This window comes from Rhineura floridana, chromosome 7 (assembly GCF_030035675.1).
Source record: "Rhineura floridana isolate rRhiFlo1 chromosome 7, rRhiFlo1.hap2, whole genome shotgun sequence".
NCBI lineage: Eukaryota > Metazoa > Chordata > Lepidosauria > Squamata > Rhineuridae > Rhineura > Rhineura floridana.
In genome coordinates this window covers 148,737,936-148,755,737 of record NC_084486.1, presented here as the reverse complement: position 1 = coordinate 148,755,737, position 17,802 = coordinate 148,737,936, and the positions used below count along the sequence as shown (strand labels likewise).

The 17,802-nt window shown below is 43.1% G+C and overlaps 1 protein-coding gene across 1 annotated transcript in view; it reads right to left on the bottom strand.

The window, feature by feature from the left end:
• The window catches only part of LOC133389722 (uncharacterized), an 86,506-nt gene that overhangs the window by 12,672 nt on the left and 56,032 nt on the right, over positions 1-17,802 (bottom strand). The window contains exon 5 of the mRNA XM_061637748.1: positions 6,412-6,523. Coding sequence (XP_061493732.1) covers positions 6,412-6,523 — 112 coding nt within the window. The remainder of the gene's footprint in view (positions 1-6,411; positions 6,524-17,802) is intronic.

The window sequence follows — 17,802 nt, the reverse complement described above, 5'->3', positions numbered from 1 at the left end:
AAGATAAATACCAGAGAAGGATCAGTGAACTTAAAAAACACCTTCTTCGAAGAGGATATTCTCCACATATTATGAATTGCAACATCCACCGAGCCTCCATTCTGTCCAGAGAAAACCTCCTCCATCATATTGAGGTGTCAAAGAGCAGAGAGCAATGGATTCCATTTGTGGTAGATTTCCATCCAGCATCTCTTAACTATCACCGAGCAATCAAGGAGAGCTACCAATTGCTGGCAAACTCTGAACATCTTACCAGAGCCATCAGCAGGCCTCCTGTTATAGCATTTCGCCAACCTCCTAATTTGCGCAGACTGTTGGTGAGAGCTGTGCTTAAGCCACCTATCACCAATCCAGGGTCTCATCCTTGTCACTCCAAACACTGTATCACCTGTGTGTACCTCAGGGAGACAGCCACTTTTACAAGCACTAGGACAGGCAGGACATATTACATCAAACAGAACATCACCTGCAGGTCCTGCAATATAGTTTACATCATCGAGTGCAAAAGACCAGGATGTCGTATCTAATACGTAGGAAAGACCACAACTGACCTATGCACGCGCTTCAGGAACCACAAGTCGGCAATCTTGACAAAAAAAGTGGAGCAACCAGTTGCAAAGCATTTTAACATCGAGGGTCACAGCCTGTTGGACTTTTCCATTACAGCGATAGAGATGCCAGCAGATCCAGCAGCACTGACCAAAAGGGAGAACTTTTGGATATACTCTCTGGACACATTGGCACCACATGGCCTGAACCTGGAGGACAGTACCGCCACTACTTAGCTTCTGCCAATGAAGCCCCTCTGAGCATTCCATCCTCAAAGCTCTATAACTGCCACCTTGGTAACAGCATCTGTATGTCGGCAGCTGATGAAGGCGGAAGCTGAAATGTTTTGTTAATATAATAAAAACCTCTGTTTGGTTAATCACAATTACGTTCATATATATATATATATATATATATATACACACAGAGAGAGAGAGAGAGAGAGAGAGAGAGAGAGAGCTCTAAAGTTCCCTTACAAAATAGAACCAGCCAATGAGGTTTTGTCAAGTAGACATTCTAGGGCCGGTGAAATGACCTGCTTTAGGTAACAGAATCAGTGGGATAGATGAAGGCAAGAATTATTTTTTGAACGGTGCCATGAGATTTTTTTTTTTTAATGTTGGCTCTTCCATTGTGGAGGGTGGGGATTTGGGCTCCTTTTCAGGCAGTGATACACCTCCTGTGAAAATCCTAACACAAGAAGCAATTTTTGTTTATTTACTTTTCAAAGCTAGCGTAACTCAGTGGCTGAGCAACTGAACTCTGAATCAGGAAGCCCCTGCAGCACACATTGTGACTTTACTGTGGGATAGCCTGGCCTCAGTGATCCATGCTTTGATAACCTCCTGTGTAGACGACTGCAATGCACTCTACATGAGGCGCCCATTGAAAACTGCAGCTGGTGGGGAATGCTGTGGTTTGGCACTGAGAGGGCTGGGTGGGGGAAATCTCTCTATTTCTCAGACTGTTGCTGCGGCTTCTGGTGTGTATTAATTTGAATAATCATAAAACAAGTATAAACAGTTGCAAAACAGCTTAAAGTGGCATAATTCTGAATTTTGGGTTGGGTGAATGAAGTTTATTTTTATTTATTTATTTATTATTTGATTTATATCCCACCCTTCCTCCTAGTAGGAGCTCAGGGCAGCAAACAAAAGCACTAAAAACACTTTAAAGATCATAAAAACAGACTTTAAAATAGATTAAAACAAAACATCTTTAAAAACATTTTTAAAAGCTTTAAAAACTTCTTTTTGAAAAGAAAAGGTTCCAAAGCGTAGGTGCTGCCACTTTGTTGTTGTTGTTATGTGCCTTCAAGTCGATTTCGACTTACGGCGACCCTATGAATAGGTGACCTCCAAGAGCATCTGTCATGAACCACCCTGTTCTGATCTTGTTATGTTCAGGTCTGTGGCTTCCTTTATGGAATCAAGCCATCTCTTGTTTGGTCTTCCTCTTTTTCTACTCCCTTCTGTTTTTCCCAGCGTTATTGTCTTTTCTAATGAATCATGTCTTCTCATTATGTGTCCAAAGTATGATATGTGTCCAAACTCAGAGGAAGGCAATGGTAAACCACCTCTGAATACCTCTTACCACAAAAACCCTATGAACAAAGCATCCAAAATGCTGCCACTTTACAGGACTGATTTCTTACAAGAGCAGAACAAGTACTATGTGGCACTCATAACATGGACAGCACAGGTTGAACTTGGCCTGGTAGCAAATCAACAACCAATGCAGATTTCAGAGCAGAAGGTATTACGTGTGGATAGGATCTCACTCATGTCAGCAATCATGCTGCAGCATTCTGCATTAACTGAGCGGCTGCCAGGATTTTTTTTAGTTTTGGTTTTCGGTTATGAATCCTGACTGGTTGTGGGATGCCAAGTTGTCTGCCTTACTCATAGGAATCTTGTTGTGGTTGGTATGGTATCATGTTTAATGACATAAATAGGGCCCGCCCTGTGATGTCGCTAGGGCCAGCCCCGTGATGTCACTAGGGCCCGCCCCCATTTTCTCAGGTTTTTGGATGGTTCCGACCTGGCAACCCTACCCCCACCCTTCATGCTCAGAACAACCCAGTGAGGTAGGCTCTGCTGGGAAATAGCCACTGGCCCAAGATCACCCAGGGAGCTGTGTAGCCGAGGGGGGACTTGATTCTGGGCCTCCCTGGTAGGCATGTGAAGGCCCATAAAAGTTCTTTTTCCTGTGTTTTTCCTAGGCCTTCACATCTGCACCTCCTAGCCTAAGCCCAGTGCTCTAACCCACTCCTTGAGTTCTCGTGTATGTGTGTGTGTGTTTGTCGAAGAACCTTCTGACTTTTAAATGGCTGCAGCATACTCTCCTATAGAAAGGTCAGACTCACAGCCACTGCTTTAAGGGCTCTTTCCTCCGGCCCTGCCCATCCCTGTAAAGTGGCTCCCAGAAAGCGGATCAGCTGGTGAGGAAATGCGGCCCTCAGGCTGGACAGTGCCCCTCCCCTGCTCTAACCAATACATTATTGACAGGCTCTCATCCTGCCCACCCTATAGGGTTGTTTTGAGTATTGGCCAGCTATTGTACTTTGGACCATCTATAGCACTTAGGAGGCCCTCCTGTCAGTATGGAGGATCCTAAGGCAAACAGTGAGCCTGTGCAGAAGCGCTTCATATACTTTTTTTTTATAACTTTAATAAGTTATCTTTTACTTTCAATGGTTATTACCTGAAGGTCACTTTGAGTGCACATATTGGTGTAGAAAAGAGACTACATAAGAACATAAGAAGAGCCTGCTGGATCAGCCCAGTGGCCCATCTAGTCCAGCATCCTGTTCTCACAGTGGCCAACCAGGTGCCTGGGGGAAGCCCGCAAGCAAGACCCGAGTGCAAGAACACTCTCCCCTCCTGAGGCTTCCGGCAACTGGTTTTCAGAAGCATGCTGCCTCTGACTAGGGTGGCACAGCACAGCCATCATGGCTAGTAGCCATTGATAGCCCTGTCCTCCATGAATTTATCTAATCTTCTTTTAAAGCCATCCAAGCTGGTGGCCATTACTGCATCTTGTGGGAGCAAATTCCATAGTTTAACTATGCGCTGAGTAAAGAAGTACTTCCTTTTGTCTGTCCTGAATCTTCCAACATTCAGCTTCTTTGAATGTCCACGAGTTCTAGTATTATGAGAGAGGGAGAAATTTTTTTCTCTATCCACTTTCTCAATGCCATGCATAATTTTATACACTTCTATCATGTCTCCTCTGACCCACCTTTTCTCTAAACTAAAAAGCCCCAAATGCTGCAACCTTTCCTCGTAAGGGAGTCGCTCCATTCCCTTGATCATTCTGGTTGCCCTCTTCTGAACCTTTTCCAACTCTACAATATCCTTTTTGAGATGAGGCAACCAGAACTGTACACAGTATTCCAAATGCAGCCGCACCATAGATTTATACAACGGCATTATGATATCGGCTGTTTTATTTTTAATACCTTTCCTAATTATCCCTAGCATGGAATTTGCCTTTTTCACAGCTGCCGCACACTGGGTCGACATTTTCATCGTGCTGTCCACTACAACCCCAAGGTCTCTCTCCTGGTCGGTCACCGCCAGTTCAGACCCCATGAGCGTGTATGTGAAATTAAGATTTTTTGCTCCAATATGCATAATTTTACACTTGTTTATATTGAATTGCATTTGCCATTTTTCCGCCCATTCACTCAGTTTGGAGAGGTCTTTTTGGAGCTCTTCGCAATCCCTTTTTGTTTTAACAACCCTGAACAATTTAGTATCGTCAGCAAACTTGGCCACTTCACTGCTCACTCCTAACTCTAGGTCATAAATGAACAAGTTGAAAAGTACAGGTCCCAATACCGATCCTTGAGGGACTCCACTTTCTACAGGCCTCCATTGGGAGAACTGTCCATTTATTCCTGCTCTCTGCTTTCTGCTTCTTAACCAATTCCTTATCCACAAGAGGACCTCTCCTCTTATTCCATGACCGCTAAGCTTCTTCAGAAGACTTTGGTGAGGTACCTTGTCAAATGCTTTTTGAAAGTCTCAGTACACTATGTCCACTGGATCACCTCTATCTATATGCTTGTTGACACTCTCAAAGAATTCTAATAGGTTACTGAAACAGGACTTTCCCTTGCAGAAGCCATGCTGGCTCTGCTTCAGCAAGGCTTGTTCTTCTATGTGCTTAGTTAATCTAGCTTTAATAATACTTTCTACCAGTTTTCCAGGGACAGAAGTTAAGCTAACTGGCCTGTAATTTCTGGGATCCCCCCTGGATCCCTTTTTGAAAAACTGGCATTACATTTGCCACTTTCCAGTCCTCAGGCACGGAGGAGGACCTGAGGGACAAGTTACATATTTTAGTTAGCAGATCAGCAATTTCACATTTGAGTTCTTTCAGAACTCTCGGGTGGATGCCATCCAGGCCCGGTGATTTGTCAGTTTTTATATTGTCCATTAAGCCTAGAACTTCCTCTCTCGTTACCACTATTTGTCTCAGTTCCTCAGAATCCCTTCCTGCAAATGTTAGTTCAGGTTCAGGGATCTGCCCTATATCTTCCACTGGTGCTTGTTAATGGAAGATCTCCAAGACCCTCAGCACCCCCCGAGCTGGGCCAGATCAGAACCAGAAGGTGAGATCCACCAGGCAGCTTTGCCCTCCCCTCCAACAAACTCCTGCCTGGAGGTTGTTTACTGGGAAGGCATCTCTCCCCCTTCCAAAAAAAGCACGCCTCATTTTCCTTGCCTCACAGGAAACCCAAAATCTGAATGAAAAGGACGGAGGAGCTCCCCCTCACTCTCCCTTCCTCCCTCCATCCCAGAATCCACAGAGAGGAAGGAAGGGGATTGATCCAGCCCCAGCCCCCCTGCAAGTGGGGCCCTCAATGTCATTCTGAAACCTTCTCCCTATGTTGAAAGGGAATATCACCCAGAAATTAACCTTTTCATCACCTGTTACAGAGATCCGCCTTGAGAGTATTAAGCTTGGGTCTGACTGGTCACTGTATCCCACTTCGCCAAGACCTGACGCTCATCCTGCTTGTGACATCATACATGACATCATAATCAAATCTTGATTTCAGACTAGACTGTATCCATGCTGGCTGTGGTGAATAAAGCCCTGTACTAGGTAACCGTCAGCCTGACCCTTCAGCAAATCAGGCTTCAGGTGTCACCCCAGAGCTGCTCCTGAGATGTGAACAGAGACAGCAGAGTCTTGTATTGAAACTGCTGCTCTCCATGAGCAAATCTCAGGAAACGGCGATGTTGGGGCAGAATTGGAACATGCAGATACGCTTCCGTAAGGTCAATTGAGGCGAGGAAGTCTCCGGGTTGAATTGCCTCCGCAATAGACCGGAGTGTCTCCATTTTGAATTTCCTGGGGCAGATGAACCGGTTCAGGAATTTCAAGTCCAATATGGCCCTGAAATCGCCATTGCGTTTGGGCACTGTAAAAAAGACAGAGAAGACCCCTGACCCACGCTGACTTGTTGGCACCTGTTCTATTGCGCCTATGTTGATGAGATGAGCTATGGCATCTAGGGTTCTCTGTCTCTTTTCGGGGTCCTGCGCCATGGGGACTGTTGACCACCTGTCCGCAGGAATGCAGGTAAACTCCAGGGAATATCCCTTTTTTACTGCTTCCCATGTCTTCCAAAAGAACTGAAGCCTGCCCCCGATTGGTAACTCCACGGCGTCAGGATTGAGCTGGCTTGGAGTTGGGCTTAGGTGGCGGTGTCTACCGAATCTACTTCCCGTGGAAGAGGTTCGGTGCTGCTGTCGGGCAGTGCCCCAGGAAGAACTCCATGAACCCCTGTTCTGTCTCTTGCTCCTATAAGCGGAAAAAGAAGCCTTCGGACAAAAGGACTGCACTGACCTCTTACGATATTGCTTGCCCTCATCCTTCTTCTTAGCCATGGGCAAAGTCTTCTTCTTGTCCCTTGTCTCTACCAAATGGCGATCCAAGGACTTCCCAAAAAGCTGTCCTCCTGCATAAGGAAGAATGGATAGGCTGGCTTTAGAATGGTGATCCACCTCCCACTGCTTAAGCCAAATGTTTCTCCTGACAACCACCGCATACCCTACGGTTGGAGCTGAATACTGTAAGCTTATGAAACAGTGGAGAGCCTCCCAGAGGACTCTCAGTCAATTTCCTCCTCAAGTTAAAAGAAGGAAAAAAAACTTTTCTCCTCCCCCCCCCCGTCTGACTAAACGCTGACGGTTGGGGCAAGTAAGAGAAAAAAAAATTCAGAGTAAGAAAATCTTTAGAATAACACTTTGCTACACACAGGAGCATCCAGAATGACTCTGTCAACTCGCTTGACGCAGAGTCAAGACTGGCAGTTAGAGAGTGGTTCCCTCCCCCTTAGGATGGCCGCCAACTGACACTTTGTTTCAGTTTGACTCTGCCTGAAGGAGGAGTTAACCCATTCCTATATGCTCCACAACTCCACAACTGAGAATTTGGCTTCTTTGTCGTGACTGGAACACACATGTAGCCAGTCTATGTGAGGACAGTTGAAGTCACCCGTTATTACAGCCTCTAGTACTTTGGATACTCCCTCGATTTCATTCTCAGTGGGCATTTTAATCAATATAAAATACGTATCGGAATTATCAATCTCCAATCTCAGAGACCCTCCCTCGATGGCCTCACAAAGCCTTCCCCGCTGACATGGCCCAGGGCAGCAGCAGTAGGGTTGCCATATTCCAATTCCACATTTCCGGGCAGGCTGATTTGCATATTATGCAAATTATAAATTAGTTGCATAATTTGCATAGTATGGAAATAATGTCCTGATTAGGCAAATTAATCATATTAACAGTTGCATTGTCCAGTTTTGTTTTGTGCCTAGCAATTACCACCAAAAACTGGGGGAGGATCTGAAGATTAAAAAAAATCCGTCATTTTCAACCTTAAATGCCTATTATGGAATTATATCCTGCCTTTCCACTGTTAAAACAGAGTTCAGGGCAGCTTACAAACATAGTAAAAACAATAAACATGCACAATCAATGTAAAAACAATAAAAACATAACAAACATAAAACAAGTCAATGCAGCACTATAAAAATCATACAACTTTTAATGCAGATAGAAATCAAGATGTCAATATTATCAGTTCTGTCAATCATCTTATCTAAAGGGAGCATGTCTGAGCATGTAAGAAGTGTCTTTAGTACACTGATTCTCACATATCCGATCAGAGAGAGGGGAAATGGAGCCTTCTATGATAAAGGCTGGAACGTGATGGAGACCTGGGTGCTGGCACCTCTTTTTTAAAAAAGAAAATAAAAATGCAGGGAATTCTAGAGACCTGGCAAGCTGTGGTAGCATTAGACAGGGTAGCTGTTCCATTCCTTAAGGGGGGGAAGGTTACACCCCCCACTGCATTGAATATACGCATAGAGAGAGGGAGCGCCTCTGTGTGTATGTATATATATACACATGCGTGTAGGTATACATGCACACACTCACACACACATATCCATTCCTGGGGAGATGGAAGTAGGGTGATCTTTGGTGGAGAGATGCCTGCCAGTCATTTTGAAAAAGGGTATGTATCAAAAATATTTTTTAGCCTTTTCTGAATTGCTGAACAGAGGCTCTTTCAGGCAACAGGGTGAGTGAGGCTGCATTCCAATGCAACTTTACTTAGGAGTAAGCACCATTTAACAAGGTGGGTACAGGGCTGAAAAATGCAAATGCTAGTATCACTGCCTTTTCTACAGAGAGGTTTGCTTTTATATCTTGTATCTGTTCACGGGAGGGAGTGTTTAGTGGAATCAAACTCTTTTATTCCATCCTCCATGATGACAGGCAGACCCTCCCATTACATTCACCACTTAAGACACGTATCCTGAGAAACAGGCAACTGAGATGAAAGCTGCTTCTCCTTGCTGACGCAACCGGAGGGTGTATGGGTAAGGGGTGGAGCTGCATGTGTTGATCAAGTGGGCATGGGCAGTTTTCTAAGCTGCTAGATTCTGCAGATGCAGCAGGCAAGCAGCCTAAAATTCTTAATTTTTCCAGGGTAACTGTGGTGTCCCTCATGGGCTAAGAACAATGGAAGGCAGGAATTAGGGTTGCCAGGTCAGAAGCATCCCAAACCCTGACATTTCAAGGGCAGGCCAGAGGGGTTACTCCTGAGTGATGTCAGGGAGTGTGCTTGAGTGATGTCACAGGGATGGGCCCTAGTGCTGTCATTAAGCATGATACATTAAGCATCAATCACAGTTGTTTAGAGCATACAATGAAAAAAAACATTTCTCCGATTGGAAATTAAGGTAGAAATCTTAGCTAAAATATGAAGCCTGATAGGGAACATTTAATCTAGCCCATTTGCTTTCAGTAAGAAGGGTTTAAATGCCCCCAGGCCAGTCACCAGAAGGCCATTGTAGGAAGAAAGGAGCAAAAGTGTTGTGGAGATGTTAGGTGGGAACAGTCAGGAGTAAAAATGGATGCCCCCAAAGGCTGCAATTCTAAACACACGTACTAATGCACTAAGCACCATAGAACTCAACAAGACTTACTTCTGAGTAGATATAGTATGGATTGTGCTGTTGGTAAACCTTGACTATGGGTCCTCTGCAAAGACATCCATATCCCAGCAGGGTTGGCAACCCCCTGCCTGCAGTGCCCTGCCCCTATCTTTTAACATGGCTGCTCCAAAATTCTTAACAGATTTGACCCTTCAGAAAGAGGTCTGAGAAATGAGTAAGAGTAAGAAGATTCTCTACCCATTCTGTCTACCCTGTGGGCTGCTATAAACTCACTTTGACAGCCAACCCAATTCCAGTGAGCAATAATGGACAGAGAGAAAACACACATGGTTTGATCTACTTTCATAGGCAGCAGCTTGGGAACAACAGTTGTAGCCACGCTTCCAAATATGTAAATTCTCTTTTACTACTATTGCGCAAGAAACAAACTGTCATGCAACCAACAAGGTGCATCATCAGTGGGTTTAAGGGGGTTGCCCTGAGCACATGGAACCACTGCTGTTGCTTCTATGGCTGTAACAGAGTTAGGTTAAAGATAAGTGAAATGCAAATAGAAAAAACAACAACACAAAAGGCAGAACACTTTCCTAAATGCAATACCATACCACCACAAAAAGATTCCTATGAGTAAGGCAGAAAACTCAGCATCCCACAACCAGTCAGGATTCATAACCAAAAACCAAAACTAAAAAAAATCCTAGCAGCCAGTCAGCCAAAGTCACAGAAATCTCCATGCAGCACAGCCTGACCTGGGGGCTGCAGTTAATGCAGAATGCTGCGGCACGATTGCTGACATGAGGGAGATCCTATCAGCACATAATATCTCTGCTCTGAAGTCTGCATTGGTTGCTGATTTGCTACCAGGCCAAGTTCAAGGTGTGCTTTCCATGTTATGGGTGCCACATAGTACTTGTTCTGCTCTTGTAAGAAATCAGTCCTTTTGTGTGGCAGCACCTACGCTTTGGAACTCCTTGCCTATTGACATTAGGCAGACGCCTCTTTTCAGCACCTGCTAAAATCAGTTTTCTTGAGGCAAGCCTCTCCAGGCATGTAGAAGCTATTGTGTTTTTAACTCATTGTTGGTTTTATTATTTTGAATGTTTTTCAATATCTGTCCTTAACGCTTTTGCCAATAATTTTATTGTTTTAATTCTTTCTGTAAACCCCTTTGAGATTTTTTTTACAATAAAGCAGTATATAAATGTTGTAAATAAAAATACATAAATAAATGTTGGAATCACTGTGGCCCTTGAGTCTCTTCCCACTTTTAGGAACCAAGGAATCTGCCTTATACTGACTCAGGTCATTTCGTACCATCTAACTCAGTACTCATGACATGGACTAGCATTGGCTCTCCAGGATTCCAGGCAATAGTCTTTTCCAGGAATTGAGTTTTGGACCTTGTATGCAAAGCATATGCCCTACCGATCAGCTACAACCCTCCCCATTTAAGAAAGTATCTTTTAAAATGGTTCTTTGCAATTCACTCTTGAATGCACATCATACCTAGGGCAGATCCATACCATTCATTTATAGCACATTCAACACATATTTGAAGCACATGAATCCCACCACAGAATCATGGGAATTTTAGTTTGTTAAGGGTGGCGAGAACTATAACTGTGAGGGGGAAACTACACTTCCCAGGATTCTTCAGGGGAAGTCATGTGCTTTACTGCAAGTTGGATGTGCAATGTATTGTGTGGATCTACTTAATCAACTTTGCCTGCATGTAAATCACTTTAATTAATTTTTCAAAATGGAAATGAGCTATAAAGTGTACTGGGTGACCATGGGCTACTCACCATCTCTCAGCCTATCTGCCCCTCAAAATGAAAACAATGGAGAACCATGACCACCCCAAGGAAGAAGGGACACTTAAAACGTAGAGGAAAAAATAATCTACAACCATAGTGTGAAATCAAATACTTATTGGGACACAGTATGAAGAAATATTTATATAAACATGACTATCAAATATGTTTATTAATTACACAATCTGTAAAGATATTTATAGTGCAATCCAATGTTTGTTTACTCAGAAGCAAGTCCCAATGTAATGGGGCTTACTCAAACTTGGAAGTGTGCAGAGAACTACAGCCTCAAGTGATAAGGAACTTGTTCTTTCAACAAGCCTTTTAAGTTGAGACCTTATCCCAGTCTGAGTCTGTGTTGGAATTGCTTTTTAATATGTTTTTAAGCCTTTTCTTTTAAAAAAATGTTTTTAAAGCTTTTTAAAAATGTTTTCAAAGATGTTTTAATAGATATTAAAGTCTGTTTTTTATGATGTTTTAAAGCGCTTTTAGTACTTTTGTTTGCCATCCTGGGCTCCTACTGGGAGGAAGGGCAGGATATAAATCAAATAATAAATAAACTTCATTCACTCAACCCAAAATTCAGAATCATGTCTCTTTAGGCTGTTTTCCAACTGTTTATTCTTTACGGTTATTGGATTTTAAAGGGATTTATTTCTTATTGCGAGTTGCCTTGGTTTCCAATCACCATCCCAACCACAGGGATGTTGGAAAGACTCCATACACACACACACACTGCAGATATATAAATACATACAGCCCATATAATAGTTTATTGTCAAACCAGTTGGTCATTGCAAGAAATCAGTATTAATTTTTAAAAAATCAGTACGTATTAGTTTCCTACATAATAAAAAACAGGACGGTGTAAAAGCCGGAATGGAACAGAACAGGCTGGAACGGGGCCTTTATAAAAGAAATTGATGCCGAAAACACTGGGATGTGTTAGAGACACTTGAGAACAACATTTAGGAACAAAAACCATTTCGATAGTATTTTTATTAACCCTTTAACAACCAAAATGCCCTCCAGAACGGAATGAAACAGCCCGGAACGGCGACTTCCCAAATTCACCAGTCCCACATGACTACATGGGATGCATGCAATAAGACACAAAAATTCCACAAAAACCACGTTTCGATACCCGTTCCGGGCTGTAATACGCTTTTACGTAAAACAGCCCGGAACGGCGACTTCCCAGTGAGCCAGACCTCCCAAATTCACCAGTCCCACATGACTACATGGGATGCATGCAATAAGACACAAAACTTCCATGCAAACCACATTCCGATACCCGTTCCGGGCTATAATACGCTTTTACGTAAAACAGCCTGGAACGGCAACTTCCCAGCGAGCCAGACCCAACAAAATTCACCAACCACACATGGTGCAATGAGCTCCTGGCTCTCCAGGAACGACTTCATTTCCTTGAAGCCAAGGTGGCGGACCTGGAAAAGCTGAGAGAGGCAGAGAGGTGTGTGGAGGAGGCCTTCAGGGACGTTATAGCTGTGTCCCACTCCAACGATGATAGCTCTCCTGCTATCTTTTTTTTTTTTACAATAATTTTTATTCAGATTTTCATAAAACATACAAAACAAAACCATAAAACATTCAAAGACAAAAAACAAAATCAAAAATAGTTAGACAAAAAAAAAATAAAAAGTAAAATATTGACTTCCCATTTGTCACAGATCACATCAGTTATAGGTCTACAATGTATAACAATCCTGTCTCTTAAATCATATTATAAAATCACTTTCCTCCAGTAGTTATCTTACTTAATCATCAAATCTCATAAACATTACTTTATTCTTTCCACAAAAAGTCAAAGAGAGGTTTCAATTCTTTAAGAAATATATCTATCAATTTTTCTCCAGATAAGCATGTCGATTAATCCATCTCATTAATAATTATAATAATCTTATTGTCATAACCATAGTCAAAATAAACATTTCGATTAATCCATCTCATCAGAATCTGTTAGGTTCAATAATTTCAATAGCCATTATTCTATTATCCCTATTAGTTCCATCTTCCATCTTCCATCTTCAATAGTCTTGTTAAGTCCAGTAATTTCAGTGTCCAATCTTCCATTATCAGTATTCCGTAATAATCTTGCTGTCATAACCATAGAAATATTAACTTCCCATTTGTCACAGATCACATCAGTTATAGGTCTACAATGTATAACAATCCTGTCTCTTAAATCATATTATAAAATCACTTTCCTCCAGTAGTTATCTTACTTAATCATCAAATCTCATAAACATTACTTTATTCTTTCCACAAAAAGTCAAAGAGAGGTTTCAATTCTTTAAGAAATATATCTATCAATTTTTCTCCAGATAAGCATGTCGATTAATCCATCTCATTAATAATTATAATAATCTTATTGTCATAACCATAGTCAAAATAAACATTTCGATTAATCCATCTCATCAGAATCTGTTAGGTTCAATAATTTCAATAGCCATTATTCTATTATCCCTATTAGTTCCATCTTCCATCTTCCATCTTCAATAGTCTTGTTAACTCCAGTAATTTCAGTGTCCAATCTTCCATTATCAGTATTCCGTAATAATCTTGCTGTCATAACCATAGTCATATAGTAAGAGTCTAATGGGAATTTCCTCTATCCCAAATATTTTCTTGCCATCCATTCTGAATAGGTTGCTGGAATACTGCAGTAAAATCATATCTCTGTTCTTTTTTACAAAATGTACTGGCTCATCTCTTGAAAGTTTTTCCCTTGTCACATGGCTGCAATTAATTCCATAGGTTTTCTCTATATTAGGCTCCATCACATCATTCCAGTCCAGAAGATTGTCCATGCCATTGATAACTTTATCTCTAATATCTTCATTAATTTCTTCAGAGATAACATTGAATTCCAAACAGTAGATTTTATTTCTAGCTCTCCTGCTATCATGGACAACGATGGCCTCGGGGAAGGAGAGCATCCAGCTGAGGAAGAGGGAAACGATCCCTTAGAAGGGACCCATTCCTTGGGGGATGAGCAGCTATCCTCTCGTGCCGAGGATATATCTCCAGGGGCTGGAGGGATCCTTGTAGTGCGTGATTCGATCATTAGGAACATAGACAGTGGGGTGTGTGATGGGTGTGTAGACCGCAAGGTGTTTTGCCTGCCTGGTGCGAAGGTTGCGGATATCGCCCATCGTTTAGATAGTTTAGTAGACAGTGCTGGGAAGGAGTCAGTGGTCGTGGTGCACGTTGGCACCAACGACATGGGGAAATGCAGCCGTGAGGTCCTGGAAGCAAAATTTAGGTTGCTAGGTAGGATGCTGAAAGCCAGGACCTCCAAGGTGGCTTTCTCTGAAATGCTACCAGTTCCACGCGCAGGACCAGCCAGACAGGCCCAGCTTCGCAGTCTCAATGCGTGGATGAGACGATGGTGTCGGGTGGAAGGGTTCGGATTTGTTAGGCACTGGGGAACATTTTGGGACAAGCCGGGCCTGTACAAAAGGGACGGGCTCCACTTGAACCAGAATGGAACCAGACTGCTGGCACTTAAAATTAAAAAGGTAGCAGAGCAGCTTTTAAACTGACTGAGGGGGGAAACCTGACAGGAGCTGAGAAAGGTCCGGTTCGGAATAAACCTCCCCCCTGGGATAAAAACCAAAGAAATGATGAAATTTTAAAAGGGGTAGGCCTAGAAGTAGGCATTGTGAGAGCAGGGGCACAGGATATAAATTCAGAAGAGCAAAATTACCACAGGCCAAAGACACTTGAAGAGAGACACTGCTTACAAGTGCCTGTATGCTAATGCTAGGAGCCTGCGAACCAAGATGGGAGAACTGGAGTGCTTGGTCTTAGAGGAGAGCATTGATATAGTGAGCATAACCGAGACCTGGTGGAATGGAGAAAACCAGTGGGATACGGTTATCCCTGGATATAAACTATATCGGAAGGACAGGGAAGGACGTATTGGTGGCGGAGTCGCTCTATACGTGAAAGAAGGCATTGAATCCAGCAAGCTCGAAACCCCAAAAGAGGCAGACTCCTCCACAGAATCGTTGTGGGTGGTGATACCGTGCCCCAGGAGGGACTTAATACTGGGAACGATCTATCGTCCCCCTGATCAAAATGCTCAGGGAGACCTTGAGATGAGATATGAAATTGAGGAAGCATCCAAACTAGGAAATGTGGTAGTAATGGGTGACTTCAACTACCCGGACATAGACTGGCTGCGTATGTGTTCCAGTCATGACAAAGAAGCAAAGTTTCTAGATATTCTAAATGACTATTCCCTAGATCAGTTGGTCATGGAACCGACCAGAGGGACGGCAACCCTGGACTTAATCCTCAGTGGGGACCGGGACCTGGTGCGAGATGTAAGTGTTGTTGAACCGATTGGGAGCAGTGACCACAGTGCTATTAAATTAAACATACATGTAACTGGCCAATTGCCACGAAAATCCAACACGGTCACATTTGACTTCAAAAGAGGAAACTTCACAAAAATGAGGGGATTGGTAAAAAGAAGGCTGAAAAACAAAGTCCAGAGGGTCACATCACTCGAAAATGCTTGGAAGTTGTTTAAAAACACTATATTAGAAGCTCAACTGGAGTGCATACCGCAGATCAGAAAAGGTACCGCCAGGGCCAAGAAGATGCCAGCATGGTTAACGAGCAAAGTCAAGGAAGCTCTTAGAGGCAAAAAGTCTTCCTTCAGAAAATGGAAGTCTTGTCCAAATGAAGAAAATAAAAAAGAACACAAACTCTGGCAAAAGAAATGCAAGAAGACAGTAAGGGATGCTAAACAAGAATTTGAGGAGCACATTGCTAAGAACATAAAAACCAACAACAAAAAATTCTATAAATACATTCAAAGCAGGAGACCATCTAGGGAGACGATTGGACCCTTGGATGATAAGGGAGTCAAAGGTGTACTAAAGAACGATAAGGAGATTGCAGAGAAGCTAAATGAATTCTTTGCATCTGTCTTCACAGTGGAAGATATAGGGCAGATCCCTGAACCTGAACTAACATTTGCAGGAAGGGATTCTGAGGAACTGAGACAAATAGTGGTAACGAGAGAGGAAGTTCTAGGCTTAATGGACAATATAAAAACTGACAAATCACCGGGCCCGGATGGCATCCACCCGAGAGTTCTCAAAGAACTCAAAGGTGAAATTGCTGATCTGCTAACTAAAATATGTAACTTGTCCCTTGGGTCCTCCTCCGTGCCTGAGGACTGGAAAGTGGCAAATGTAACGCCAATCTTCAAAAAGGGATCCAGAGGGGATCCTGGAAATTACAGGCCAGTTAGCTTAACTTCTGTCCCTGGAAAACTGGTAGAAAGTATTATTAAAGCTAGATTAACTAAGCACATAGAAGAACAAGCCTTGCTGAAGCAGAGCCAGCATGGCTTCTGCAAGGGAAAGTCCTGTCTCAGTAACCTATTAGAATTCTTTGAGAGTGTCAACAAGCATATAGATAGAGGTGATCCAGTGGACATAGTGTACTTAGACTTTCAAAAAGCGTTTGACAAGGTACCTCACCAAAGGCTTCTGAGGAAGCTTAGCAGTCATGGAATAAGAGGAGAAGTCCTCTTGTGGATAAGGAATTGGTTAAGAAGCAGAAAGCAGAGAGTAGGAATAAACGGACAGTTCTCCCAATGGAGGGCTGTAGAAAGTGGAGTCCTTCAAGGATCGGTATTGGGACCTGTACTTTTCAACTTGTTCATTAATGACCTAGAATTAGGAGTGAGCAGTGAAGTGGCCAAGTTTGCTGACGACACTAAATTGTTCAGGGTTGTTAAAACAAAAAGGGATTGCGAAGAGCTCCAAAAAGATCTCTCCAAACTGAATGAATGGGCGGAAAAATGGCAAATGCAATTCAATATAAACAAGTGTAAAATTATGCATATTGGAGCAAAAAATCTGAATTTCACATATACGCTCATGGGGTCTGAACTGGCGGTGACCGACCAGGAGAGAGACCTTGGGGTTGTGGTGGACAGCACGATGAAAATGTCGACCCAGTGTGCGGCAGCTGTGAAAAAGGCAAATTCCATGCTAGCGATAATTAGGAAAGGTATTGAAAATAAAACAGCCGATATCATAATGCCGTTGTATAAATCTATGGTGCGGCCGCATTTGGAATACTGTGTACAGTTCTGGTCGCCTCATCTCAGAAAGGATATTGTAGAGTTGGAAAAGGTTCAGAAGAGGGCAACCAGAATGATCAAGGGGATGGAGCGACTCCCTTACGAGGAAAGGTTGCAGCATTTGGGGCTTTTTAGTTTAGAGAAAAGGCGGGTCAGAGGAGACATGATAGAAGTGTATAAAATTATGCATGGCATTGAGAAAGTGGATAGAGAAAAAAATTTCTCCCTCTCTCATAATACTAGAACTCGTGGACATTCAAAGAAGCTGAATGTTGGAAGATTCAGGACAGACAAAAGGAAGTACTTCTTTACTCAGCGCATAGTTAAACTATGGAATTTGCTCCCACAAGATGCAGTAATGGCCACCAGCTTGGACGGCTTTAAAAGAAGATTAGACAAATTCATGGAGGACAGGGCTATCAATGGCTACTAGCCGTGATGTCTGTGCTCTGCCACCCTAGTCAGAGGCAGCATGCTTCTGAAGACCAGCTGCCGGAAGCCTCAGGAGGGGAGAGTGTTCTTGCACTCGGGTCCTGCTTGCGGGCTTCCCCCAGGCACCTGGTTGGCCACTGTGAGAACAGGATGCTGGACTAGATGGGCCTCTGGCCTGATCCAGCAGGCTCTTCTTATGTTCTTATGTTCTTATGTTGCTGCCTCTCCTTTTGTTGGGAAATGGGAGATAACACAGGATGACCCAGGAACCTCTGGGGTGATCAGCAATACCCTTTCTTGCTTTGTAGGTCCACTAAGCAGCACTATTGATGCTGCTACCAGGTTGCGAATGGCTGGTGAATTGGGGAGGGAGAGAGAGAGAGAGATTG